General features: G+C 35.9%; 2 protein-coding genes and 1 long non-coding RNA gene across 3 annotated transcripts; all 3 read left to right on the top strand.

Moving 5' to 3' along the window:
- Positions 1-1,322: 1,322 nt before the first annotated feature.
- On the top strand, positions 1,323-3,856 carry LOC113350551. Its single transcript, XR_003360929.1, has 2 exons — positions 1,323-1,644; positions 1,805-3,856. It is a non-coding gene; the product is annotated as an uncharacterized LOC113350551 (long non-coding RNA).
- Positions 3,857-4,507: 651 nt separating this feature from the next.
- On the top strand, positions 4,508-5,810 carry LOC113354561. The gene is made up of 2 exons (XM_026597858.1): positions 4,508-4,759; positions 4,883-5,810. Exons 1-2 carry the CDS (start codon positions 4,598-4,600, stop codon positions 5,444-5,446), a joined length of 726 nt encoding a protein of 241 aa, XP_026453643.1. The 5' UTR covers positions 4,508-4,597; the 3' UTR covers positions 5,447-5,810.
- A 3,741-nt stretch (positions 5,811-9,551) lies between these two features.
- LOC113350550 (laccase-11-like) lies at positions 9,552-12,205 on the top strand. The gene is made up of 6 exons (XM_026594702.1): positions 9,552-9,776; positions 9,899-10,050; positions 10,153-10,397; positions 10,505-10,633; positions 10,765-11,694; positions 11,794-12,205. The coding sequence occupies exons 1-6, from the start codon at positions 9,663-9,665 to the stop codon at positions 11,922-11,924; spliced, it is 1,701 nt and encodes a 566-aa protein (XP_026450487.1). The 5' UTR covers positions 9,552-9,662; the 3' UTR covers positions 11,925-12,205.
- Positions 12,206-12,643: the final 438 nt, after the last annotated feature.

The following is a 12,643-nucleotide window of genomic DNA, read 5'->3' as shown; positions in this document are numbered from 1 at the left end:
TTTGTGGATCAAAGAATTGAATGTCCAAATCATGTTTTTGTTTATTGGAGAAGAAGCGGCGAAAGAAAAGCCCCAATTTCAACGGATGAGAGGAGAAACTGCTGATGGAAGAAAAAAACGGCAGGAAAGCCATAATAATCGTTTCGTAACGGAAAAGAAAATAAGTTGAAGAAGTGATATGGGACGTCCGATGGGGGCTTTAAAGGTGGGTTGATTCAGAGTCACGATTTATCTCTTTCATTTTCAAAGAATGGGAGCCATCGATCACCGTAGAAGGCCCATCCAGAACCATCAAATTAGCAAAAAACCATTTTTTTAAAGATTAATATGATTTTAGGCCCTCATTTAAATCAAATTCATCTCTAACAGTAGATCCTACAAAATAAGAAAGGTGCCAAAATAAATAAAAAGAATGTCATATCTAGACATTCAGAATGACTTCCATGTCATCTTTTTATTTCTTCTTTTAATTATTATATCTAAATAAAATTTTCTAAACCAATAGGAAAAAAAATTACTTTTATTTTTTATCCACAAGTCTACTCCTAAAAGTTAAACCCACACTACTAGAGATGATTCATGAGAAAAATAAATTATTTTTATTTTTCCCGCATACATAAAACTCCACAAATTAATAATGGTCTAAATAAGACCTCCACAGAGGATTTTTAGCACTTATTATTGGAGATGCACTTAAGTTGAATCTCTTTTGTTATTTGGTTGTCAAATAAATGTTTGCTTTTTTCTTTGTTGTTTTGTTTAAGAATCTCGATAAAAAGTTATTTTATCATTACGCGGGAAATGAAATATATATACAAAGCATTTTTTTATTTTAAATATGGAGAAATTTACCAAGTGGGAAGCAACTTCATTTACTCCAAATCTTTGAACTCATAGCTACCAGGAGCTCACCGGTGTCTCCAACATCCATCATCTCATGAAAATACATCCCGGATAAAACCATGACAGTTCTTTGTCTTGCGTCCATGTGTGTTGAATTTAAATGGCGTCCTTCACCAACTAAGAGGGTGCATTTACGTCCGAAGAGAAGCATGATTATGAACAGTTACTAGGGAATGACTGGCACGACCTATTTCATACGGTTATTAAATTGGGGAAATTTTGATAAAGTACCCTCGTTTTTCTGATATTCATAAAATAAATGCCCCCGTTTTTTTTCAAATTTGTTAAAGTGTCCTTAGCGTTTACTTTCAAACCTTGGGCCCGCATAATTGAGTCACGGGTCGTTTACCCAGTCAAAAACCGGATAAAATTACCATAAACCCAACAGTTATCCTAAATACGGTGAGACACATCGTTTTCACCGACACTGTCTCTTCCTTCTCCTCTGCTTCAGAAGCGAAATTTTTTGCGATTCAATTGAATCGATAGGACAGTTAAATTTGTTAGATGATTCTGGGTTGATTGAGTAAGAGAAAGTTAGCCGACACTCTTCCTCTTCTCTTCTGTTTCTTCTTCTCTTTCTTCTTATTCTTCTTCTTCCCTGTTCTTCGCTCCTGTGATTCTGAGAGTGATTTTGAGAGTATAAGATCGAGAGAAAGGGATGGCGGAAGTTTAGGGAATGGCTGGTGATGGTGTTATTGATTCATATAATGAACTCGAACTCAGGGAAACACAAATCAGGTAACAAAATTTAGGGTTTGTGGTTTATCTTTTGAATTTATGTCAAATTAATCATGTTACTGAAGAATACAAGATGGGTTTTCAATGATAAAGAGGGATTAGTAGTTGGTTTTAACCTTTAGTGAGGATTTGAAAGAGATTTATCTGTGTGGTGAATTAGGGTTTGCTTGACATGAAGCAGTTGTAAGAGATTTCAAGGGTGCTGAGTCTTGAATCAAGACAGGAATGATGTTGTTAGTGTTGATGAGGAGAATCAGAAAAAGGATTGGTCTTGGATTCGATTTGAGTTGGGAATTGAAGATGGTCTTGATGGGTTTTGTTTGGATTCTATGTTAATGCAGATGAAGATTACAGAGAAGGTGGTGGTGTTGTGCAGGTTCTTAAATCTGGTGGTGTTTGAATCTACAATGGTTGTGTAGAGATGAAATTCATGGAGCTACAGATTTTGCTGTGACTGAAGGAACTAATAGATGTATGCCTAGGTTATGTGATCTGGTAATTGGTGCAGGCAATTGAAGATTAAGATGGAGTAGGAGATTTTGGATGATGTTTATTTGTGTTGGTTGTGAGCTGAAAAGGGAAATGCTGATGATGGTTGTGTGGTGCAAACTGGTTATGATGAACTGTGTAGATGGGGGTTGCAGACACAGGTTGATGGTAGCTGTTAGAACTAAAACAACTGAAGCATGGATCTGAAGCTGCAATTGAGATGAATTTAGAGTTTTTGGTTGAATAGAGAAGAATCCAAGAGCAACAATTGAGATGGGATTTCAGAGAAGAAGGAATTGGTTTGGCTCCAGTGGTTTTGTGCTTGAATTGCGGAAGAATAGGTAGTGATGGAGTTGAAGTAGTGGATGTTGTGGGTTGCTTCTTTAGGAATATGTAGGTGATTGTATGGAGATGAGCACAGATCTATGTGCTGAGATGAGATGATATTGAACCTGCAATTCATTGCAGTGATGGAATGATGTTGTTGTGGGATTCAGTGTTGGTGCTGGACATACCTTGAGGATGAGAAAGAGTAAGAACATGGTATTGATGGTCTGAAACTTGGGTTTGGTTGTCACTCTTTACAGTGGTAGTTTGATGAACTCTTAGATGTATGCTTAGGTCACAAGAGGTGGATATGCTAGTGGCAGTTGGTATGAGCTGAATTGATTGTGCTCGAGTTGGTAATGCAATTGCTGTTGGAGCTTTTGAATCCTGTGACTGAGATGAAGTTGCAGTTAATGTTGCAGCTGGATGTGGAGATTGTTCGAGTCACTGGTGAATTCTAGAGATGGAGAAGAAGACGTTCTCTGCTGGTGATTATATAATGGAATGGGTTGCAATTGCAGTCGATGTTAATGGAGGAGCTGAACTGTAGATGTATGCTTAGGAGTGAATTGGTACAGTGTGAGATGGTTTGATGCTCAATAGATGTATGTTAGGAATTTACAGGGAGGTGTTGCTTGAATTGTAAGGATTTGAGTTGGATTGCTTAACTCAAACTGGTGACATTACAAGCTGAGTCAATGATGGAAGCAGAGAGGGGTCTCAACTGAAGTTGCAGTGAGATGGTTGGTGATACTCAACGGATGCGCAGGTCTGAATTGCAGGTGATAGTGAGCAGTTGTGGGATTGAAGCTACAGAAGACTGAAGAGGTGGAGGTAATTATGGAGTTGGTATGGTGAAGCCGAAAGAGCTGTATTTGTTGCAGTTCATGGAAGTAATGTATGGCAGGTGGTTTTGAGGTTGTGCAGTTGAGATTTAAATCAAGGATGAAGCAACTGAGAGTACAGGAATTGCAGGAGCTAGAGAAATGGAATGATGTGCCGAATGTATATGAACTGAGCATGAGAATGGTTGAATGCATGTTGGTGGGCTGGTTTGTATTGTAAAGCATAGTGTTGGTGTTGCATGCAATAAGAAGAAGTGGAGTTGATTTCGAGCAGCAGAAGAAGGGGCCATTATGGCTGGGACTAGACTCGACTCGGCGTTTCAAATCAGGGATTCAAGAAAATCCAACTCTACTCAGGAGGAAGGGCTTTTTGGACATTTTGACCCTGCCACCTAAGCGTTAACAGCTGCTGACTGCCGTTTTCCGTTTTTTGAATAAAACGGTCAAGATACTTTAACAAATTTTAAAAAAAATGGGGGCATTTTTTTAATGTAATGTTAAAATATGATACTTTATCAAAAAGCACTTAAATTGGCAAAGAGCTTTTAGAAGTAATGTTGGAAGTACTTTACAACTAATATCCGTCAAAGTCGATAAAAAACACGTAATACTTCTGATTAGACTACCCGTAAAGTTGAGAAGTTTATCTAAATTTGAGTTTTAAAGATACATATATGCTGTGCACATCTTTGAACATTCTACTGATCATTAAAATGGGTTTTCATGTTTTCTTTTTGGAGCATCAAGGCTAGCCAGAACAAAAAATTGGTTAAAAAGATCAAAATCAACAATTTTTGAGTGAAAATGACATTTAAATTTTGATATTGTTTAAATGGACAAAAATTTAAAAATAGTCAGGATGTTTTCATCCTACCCATTTTCAAATATTTTTTTTATTTTTAATTTACATCAGGATGCATCCAGTTTCATCCTTGCTATTTTTTAAGTTTAACTCAGGATGAATCCAGTTTTATCCTTACTATTTTTTTGGTGTTAATTTTACCCATAATAATTTTTACTCGTCCACTTGAATCATGTTTTAAAAATATTGGACAAATGACCAAGTTTCCGTAGCTAGAATCGACCAGGCCATGTCCAATTAATTACTTACCTAGATGGCTAGATCCACTAGTCGACATGAAATCCGTGTCTGTTTAACAAATCTACCACGTACACATATCCAGATCCCCTTCCAAAGCAAATATCACTCATTCCCAAAAACAAAAAAGAACTCTTTCTTTGTTTTTCCTTTTCCCTATTCATCATCTCCTCCTAAAATCCCATTACAAACAATGAAGAAAGAAATTTTTGACTATACTCTTGTTCCATTAGGTTTATGTTTAATGGTTTCTTATCATGTTTGGCTTCTTTATCGCGTCATAACACAACCTACAAAAACAGTAATCGGGATTAACGCCATTAATCGAAGAATTTGGGTCAAAACTATGATGGAGGTATTTCCTAATTAACTTGTTTAATCTCCGGATTTTGCATGTTACCATTGTTTAGCTATAATTTAAGATTATCAAATTATTCTTATATCTAAATCTTGGTTTAATTTTTTTTTTTTTTGGTAGGATACATCAAAGAATGGAGTTCTTGCTGTTCAAACATTAAGAAACAATATAATGGCATCAACATTGTTAGCATCAACAGCAATTATGTTAAGTTCACTGATAGCAGTGCTAATGACTAACAAGAACAACAATCAATCATCTTCAGGTTTTGTTTTTGGTGATCAGAGTCCATTAGGGTTTTCGATCAAATTCTTTTCAATCTTATTATGCTTTTTATTAGCATTTTTGTTTAATGTCCAATCAATAAGGTATTACAGCCACGCAAGTATTTTAATCAATGTACCAATGAAGAAGATGAAGATGAGTAGTACTAATTCAACAACACATCTAACGCCTAATTGTGTGGGTAGAGCTTTGAACAAGGGTAGTTATTTCTGGTCATTAGGTTTAAGAGCATTCTATTTTTCTTTTCCATTGTTTTTGTGGATTTTTGGTCCTATTCCTATGTTTTGTTCTTGTATTTTCCTGGTTGTTATGCTTTATTTTCTTGATATCACCTTTGAATTTGGGTTGGCTGTTGGTAATGCTGATGATGAAGAGTATGATGAAGAAGTAGCTGTTTGAGATTTGAGACAAGATAATTGAAACATTTGGGTCTTTATCCTTGATAGAGCTGTGGGTTTGTGACACTTGGCATTTTAGAGATACTGAAAACAATGAAGATTCAACCCAAGTTGAATCAAGTTGCTTAAAATTTTTAGTTTTATTGCAATAGAAATCTAATTCCAAGGAATATTATGATTTGTTTCTGTGATCTTGTTTAGTTGATAATTAATAGTTACATGGTTTTCTGAATAGATGTTGGTAGAACTTTGATATTGGCAGAGGACTCATTGAATGATGCTGAGATTGATAATAAGATGCTAAAGTAATGTTGTTTTGGGCATAAAATTTGAGAATATATTTTTATTCTAGTACTAAGTTCTGATGCAAACACCAACTAAATGTTTGTTCTTTAGTTGGTAATGTCAGTCTTTTGATTACTTTACCCACCTAAGAGCACTTAAGGGCAGAACTTTCTGCACTTGGTAATGTCAGTACTCTCTTTAGTTCCACTGACATATTGAAAGTTTGTTGAATTCGATCTATTTTTTAAACGATTTGGTTTATTTGTAAATGGACATACTAAGCAAGCATATTTCTTTTCTGTTTTTTAACAAGTTCAAAACAATCGAATGGACAACCCGAGTTGTGAAGAAGCCAGGATTTTTTAGTTGGGGAACAAATATGACTGCAAATGATAGCACCAAGGTATTGAAAGCGCGAAGCGTTTTTAATTTTTACGAAGCGATGTGAATGTTGAAGCGTGAAGCGTCGCTTCATGATTGATGTTTGAAGCGGATTTTTTCCTATAAATAGTAGTAGTTTGTTATTAATAATTTAATATTTAGGAAGATAATAATTATATAAATTTAATATAAGTCCAGTTAAGCGTGGCACAGTGGTTCACTTTAGTTTAAGTCCGAGATTCGAAACTCCCTTAAAAATGACTTGACTAAGTCAAAAAGTTTATCAATTAAAGGAATTTTATGCTTTATAGTAGATTCGTTTCGGAGCGAATTGGAAAATCTGGAGCGAAGCGCGCAAAACATAACGTAAAGCGACGCTTCATGGTAGAATCACTTCATTACTACGCTTCAGAGCGAATTGGAAAAATCGCTTCAGAACGAATTGGAAAAATCGAGTACGAAGCATAGCGTGAAGCAGTGCTTTTAAAAACCATGGATAGCACCACGTCCAAATTCATAATGACTTAAAAATTGATCACAAGAAACCAATAAGAAAAGATGGACTTGACAAAATTCAGCACTCATTAACATGGTAAGAGTTCTCACACAATTAATAAATGTTCAAACACAGAATACTTGATACCTTCGTCACAATTGTGCTTATCTAGTACAATGATCATAAACCAAAAGCATCTTTCCAAAGAATATTCTTTAGCATTCTACCATTTGAATATTCGGATAGCATTCTACATCGGCCATTGGGTTCTAATACCCAAAGTTCCAGACTTTTGCTGGATAGTTTCAACTTCCAGTTCCAAATACTGATTCAAACACCAACGTATTTTATTGAAAGAAACAGTTGACCACTTACAAACAAAAAAGTCGAAAAAGGATCACAAAGAGGAGGATCCACAATTCCCAAAACAAAAAAAAAAAAACTAGGAAAATGATAAACAATGCTCTTTACTGATCAGGCAGTCACTCCCGAACCTAGATGGTTTTCAGTTTACCTGTATCACTGTATGGAGTGTCGCATTTACTTCTTTACAATTCAGCAAACCCAATGGCAATAGTTGGCTACCACAATTGTGTTCTTGCCAAAGGTGCCCCTAAGGGTGTTTGTTTTGAACGATTCACATCGGTTGGGATAGGTGTTAAAGTAGTCATTGTTTTCTTCAATTGTCCAATTCGTATATGACTCAAAGGTAATATAGTCAAGCTCGAAAACGTGTAGTGGAAAAGGGGTCATGCACGTTGCACCTTGTAGTCAGCGGGCCATTTGAATGAATGGCCGTTTCCGAAGCAAATATCATTCATTCCCGGCAAAAAAACACACACAAAATTGGTTAAAAAGACCAAAATCAATAATTTCTGGGTGAAAAGAACATTTAGATTTTGATGCTGTTTAAATGGACAAAAATATAAAAATATTCAGGATGTAAACAGTTTCATCCTACCCATTTTCAAATATTTTTTTTTATTTTTAATTTACATCAGGACGCATATCCTTGCTATTTTTTAAGTTTAAGTCTGGATGAATCCAGTTTAAGTCTGGATGAATCCAGTTTCATCCTTGCTATTTTTTGGTGTCCATTTCACCCATAATAATTTTTACTCGTCCATTTGAACCATGTTTTAAAAATATTTGGACAAATGACCCATTTTTCGAAAAAACAATAAAAACTTTTTCCCAGTTTTAACTTTTACTATTTCAACCATTTATCCCCTCCTCCTAAAATCCCTTTACAAATGGCGAAATCAATAATTTTTCCTCCTAAAATCCCTTTACAAATGGCCAAATCAATAATTATTTAAAAGTAGATCAAAAGGCAGTCACTACCGGCAATAATGGGGTCTTCTTAGCCACATTTGTCCGTTAAATACCTGATGTCAATATAAGCCATTTTAAACTAAATCTTCCATCATAAGCCGAGTGGTGTTCCTAATACGCTGGGCTATTTGTATTTTTGTAAAAAATTCTTGATTATACTCTTGACTAGCTATTCATGGTCGGGTTTGGTTCGGTTTCTAGCCAAACCAAAACCGAAACCAATACTATCGGTTTCTGAAAATCTAAACCAAAAACCAATCCATTAACCGTTGGTTCGGTTTCCAAATGGTTCCAGTCGATTTCGGTTTGTCCCAATAGTTTTTGGTTAATCAATTATTATGTCAAACCAAAAAAAAAAAATTACACAAATTTACAGAAATTTTTTTGTAGCTGCAGATAGTATTGGTTTACAAAAATTTACAGACAAAAAATAAATAAAAAGAATATCAAGAATAGTTAAAGCTTACTCTAAATCTAGAGATCAAAAGAAGATATATAATATATCTTAATTTAGTTAATGACAAACAAAAAAGAAGGAAGACGGGAAGAAGAAAGTCGAGTAGCAACAGTGGCTGCTGTAGTTGGGGGTGGAGAAGGGAGGCGACTGAGAGAAGGAGAAAGAGAAAGAGAAAGAGAAAGAGGGAGAATATCATAATCAAATATTAAATTTAGGGTTTCTATTTATCCTTTAAACCAATTGGTAGAATCTAATACTTGTAAATCAACTGTAGAAATTAAGTTTAAAAATTAATCGGTTTTCCAATGGTTTTTGGTTCGGTTTTAGAGATCACACCAAATCAAAACCAACACTATCGATTTTCCACTTTCTACACCATAACCAATCCATTAATAAATGGTTCAGTTTGGTTTCTTCCTAATTGGTCTGGTTCGGTCCGGTTCAAGCGGAAAACCGAAACCATGTACATCCCTACTCTTGACCTAATGCAAATCAAATGACCTTGGGTGTAGTTTTTTTTTTTGTCAATCTACCTACCACATATCAGATCCAGTCATTTTTCATTCCATATACTTGCCTATATACGTAGACAAACAATAACTAATGAAAAAGAAGTGAATTCATAGAAAAGCCGCTGAAAGCTTAGAAGTAACTCAATATCTCTCCTAATTCTTACTTTTCACTCCACATCTCTCATTCCCAACATAAAACAACAAAACAAAGACAGCAAATTTTCACCAAAAATTGGAGAACTATTACCTACAACAATTCAAACCTAGCAATTTTTCATCCCTTAGCAGTAAAGCACGGTTGATTCATCGTGCCAGCAGATCAGTTGGCATAACATACCTCTCATTCTCTTTATTTTATAAACCCTGGTACATATATAATATATTTACATTAATTTGAAGCCTCAGGTTTCTAAATTTTTATTATATTGGTCCTTCTCTACTTGTATCTCGTCCTTTACGTTAATACATTTCTATTCAATTGTCTACATCAATATTTTGCTTACAAGCGCCTTTGAATGCAACCCTAGTCTCTACCCAAGTAATCTACTAACTTGACTTTCATTTTTTCTCTCAACAAACTACAAATAAGCTTGACATTCTACTCTATTTCTACCTAATATAAATACTTGATATCTCCATTCTATGTTCATATCCAGAAACATACAAACAATATACTTCTTCTCTCTGTATTATCTGGCAGCCTAATTCTGGTATCATAGAGGAAGATTGAATTCGAGTTCGGCCAGAATAAATGGCTAAACATGGAAAAACTTACTCGGGTTCTGCGTTTTTCTTTCTGGCCTTCATCATGATGATCATGTTTAGCTTTACTGCCGAAGCTGCAGTGAAGAAGTACCAGTTTGATGTATGAGAGACGACCACTACCACAATCTTTTTTGAAATATTTATTTTTTGCATATACTGATTGATTTTTATTAACTTTTTTATCACCATGATCTTTAATATCTACCTTTCTTATCTTTTCAGGTTCAAATGAAGAATATCAGCAGATTGTGCCATGCCAAACCTATTGTTACCGTAAATGGAATGTTTCCTGGACCTACAATTTATGCTAGAGAAGGAGATACAGTTCTTATAAACGTTACCAACCACGCTCAATACAATATGTCCATTCATTGGTACGTACAAAACCGCATTATAATACTTGCTAGCATGGCATCCATATCTTTGAATGTGTATGATTTATTAGTTGGACTAATCATCACATTATAAATTTGCAGGCACGGATTGAAGCAGTTTCGCAACGGTTGGGCAGATGGACCAGCATATGTAACACAATGTCCAATTCAAACTGGAAATAGCTACACCTATGCTTTCAACGTAACAGGCCAAAGAGGAACACTTTGGTGGCACGCACATATTCTTTGGTTAAGAGCAACTGTATATGGTGCAATTGTCCTCATGCCCAAAGAAGGAACTCCATATCCGTTCCCCCAACCTAGCCAGGAAGTTAATCTCGTCCTAGGTCAGTAATCATTTACATATTTAGCGGTCTATTGGTTATTAATTTATCATGATCAATGTTTCTTTACACATTTAACTCAAACTCTCGCTTATTTAATTATGGAACAGGAGAATGGTGGAACACCGACGTTGAAGAGTTGGTTAATCAAGGGAACAAGTTGGGTTTACCACCGAATATGTCTGATGCACATACCATCAACGGGAAACCAGGGCCACTCTTCCCTTGCTCGGAGAAACGTAAGAATGTGAAGCATTTCACGGCTTCTAATATTAGAACCCTTTTCCATAAATGCCAACAGCTTTAAAACAAATCGAAAGATATTGCCATTTGATTTTTTGCTAATTTACTTGTCCTTTGTATGGTTTAGATACGTTTGTAACGGAGGTTGAACAAGGAAAAAGCTACTTGTTACGGATAGTCAATGCTGCACTCAACGACGAACTTTTCTTTGCCTTAGCCGGTCATAATTTCACAGTGGTGGAGATTGATGCAGTCTATGTAAAGCCCTTCACAACTCAAGCTATTTTAATTGCACCAGGACAGACCACAAACGTTCTAGTTCAAGCAGATCGAATCCCGGGAAGATATTTCATGGCTGCCAGACCATTCCAAGACGTTCCAATTCCCGTTGACAACAAAACAGCCACAGCAATATTTCAATACAAAGGAATACCAAACACTGTGCTTCCAACCATGCCTCAACTACCTGCATCAAATGATTCAAGCTTCGCATTGAGCTACAACGCAAAGCTTAAGAGTCTAAATTCCCCCCAATTCCCAGCAAATGTTCCCTTATCTGTGGATCGCCATCTTTTCTACACGATCGGTTTGGGATTGAATCCATGCGCTACTTGCCTAAATGGAACAAGAATGACTGCTTCCCTGAACAACATTACATTCGTGATGCCTAAAATTGGGCTTCTTCAAGCTCACTATTTCAATACCAAGGGTGTCTTCAAAACCGATTTTCCTGACCGACCTGTTACCCCTTTTAATTATACTGGTGCACCCCTTACAGCCAACCTCAGAACCTCTTTAACTCCTATCCCTAGGCTAAGTAAGATTGCTTACAACTCGACCGTTGAATTAGTTCTACAAGACACCAATCTTCTAAGTGTTGAGTCGCACCCTTTCCATCTTCATGGCTACAACTTCTTCGTTGTTGGAACCGGGGTTGGAAATTTTGATCTGGCCAAGGACCCAGCTAAATACAACTTGGTTGATCCACCTGAGAGAAATACGGTCGGAGTTCCTACCGGTGGCTGGACTGCCATAAGATTCAGAGCTGATAATCCAGGTAATAAAACTTTGAACCTTTTAATTTCCAAGTGTATTTTTTACGTATTTGCCATACATTTCAATATCTAAAGGTGTTTTTTTTCCCTTGATAATTTAGGGGTTTGGTTCATGCACTGTCATTTGGAACTTCACACCGGCTGGGGATTGAAGGTTGCATTCGTAGTCGAAGATGGAAAAGGTCCAAATCAGTCTGTTTTGCCACCACCAAAAGATCTTCCTCCTTGCTAGAGTGCGATACACGTAAACATTTGGATTACAAGGAATTATGTGTGTTTGTTGGAAGAGCAAGACTTTCACGACGAATCAGCCACTGTTTGTTATGCGACAACCATCAATTACCGAGCCAAATTTGCTGGAAGTTATTTGTTTTCAAAGATTGAAATTTATCTGTTTATTGAGATTGTCTTGAGTTCAACTTAGAGACTCATAATCAAATCAATGTTGTCTATTAATTAATTAATAAATACCAAATTTAACCAAAGCTAAAAATTCTTTGGATTAGCTAAAAATCAATGTTCCTAATGAATGTCATGCCGAAAATGGTAAAACAGATTAGGTGGTGTAAGAAAGAATGATCAGAGAGAAGAAGAAGAAGAAAGAGACACAGAGTCAAAAGGAATAAAAGCATAAAACTAAATGCAGCCTGGATATAGCAGTAGAAAAGAAAGTGCGCCAATCTCTTATTAGTAAGCCAGCCCTGTCAAGCCTCAACTACCACCACCATGACTATATTAATTGCACTTTTCATTTCAACAAGTAGCAAGAAGAAGCTCTTCTGAATCCTCTAGCAGAGAAAGAAATTTCTTCTCTTCATTCTCTAAGTACAAGTGAAAGTTAGCCAACAGTAAGTACTAATGGAGTTGTTTGAAGATCCTGAAGTCTTGAATGCACAGCAAAAAATCAATGAATTAGTGAGAGTTGAATCAATTATAGAATCAGTCATACAA

This window comes from Papaver somniferum, chromosome 2 (assembly GCF_003573695.1).
Source record: "Papaver somniferum cultivar HN1 chromosome 2, ASM357369v1, whole genome shotgun sequence".
In the NCBI taxonomy this organism is placed as follows: domain Eukaryota; kingdom Viridiplantae; phylum Streptophyta; class Magnoliopsida; order Ranunculales; family Papaveraceae; genus Papaver; species Papaver somniferum.
This window is presented reverse-complemented; position numbering and strand designations above follow the sequence as displayed.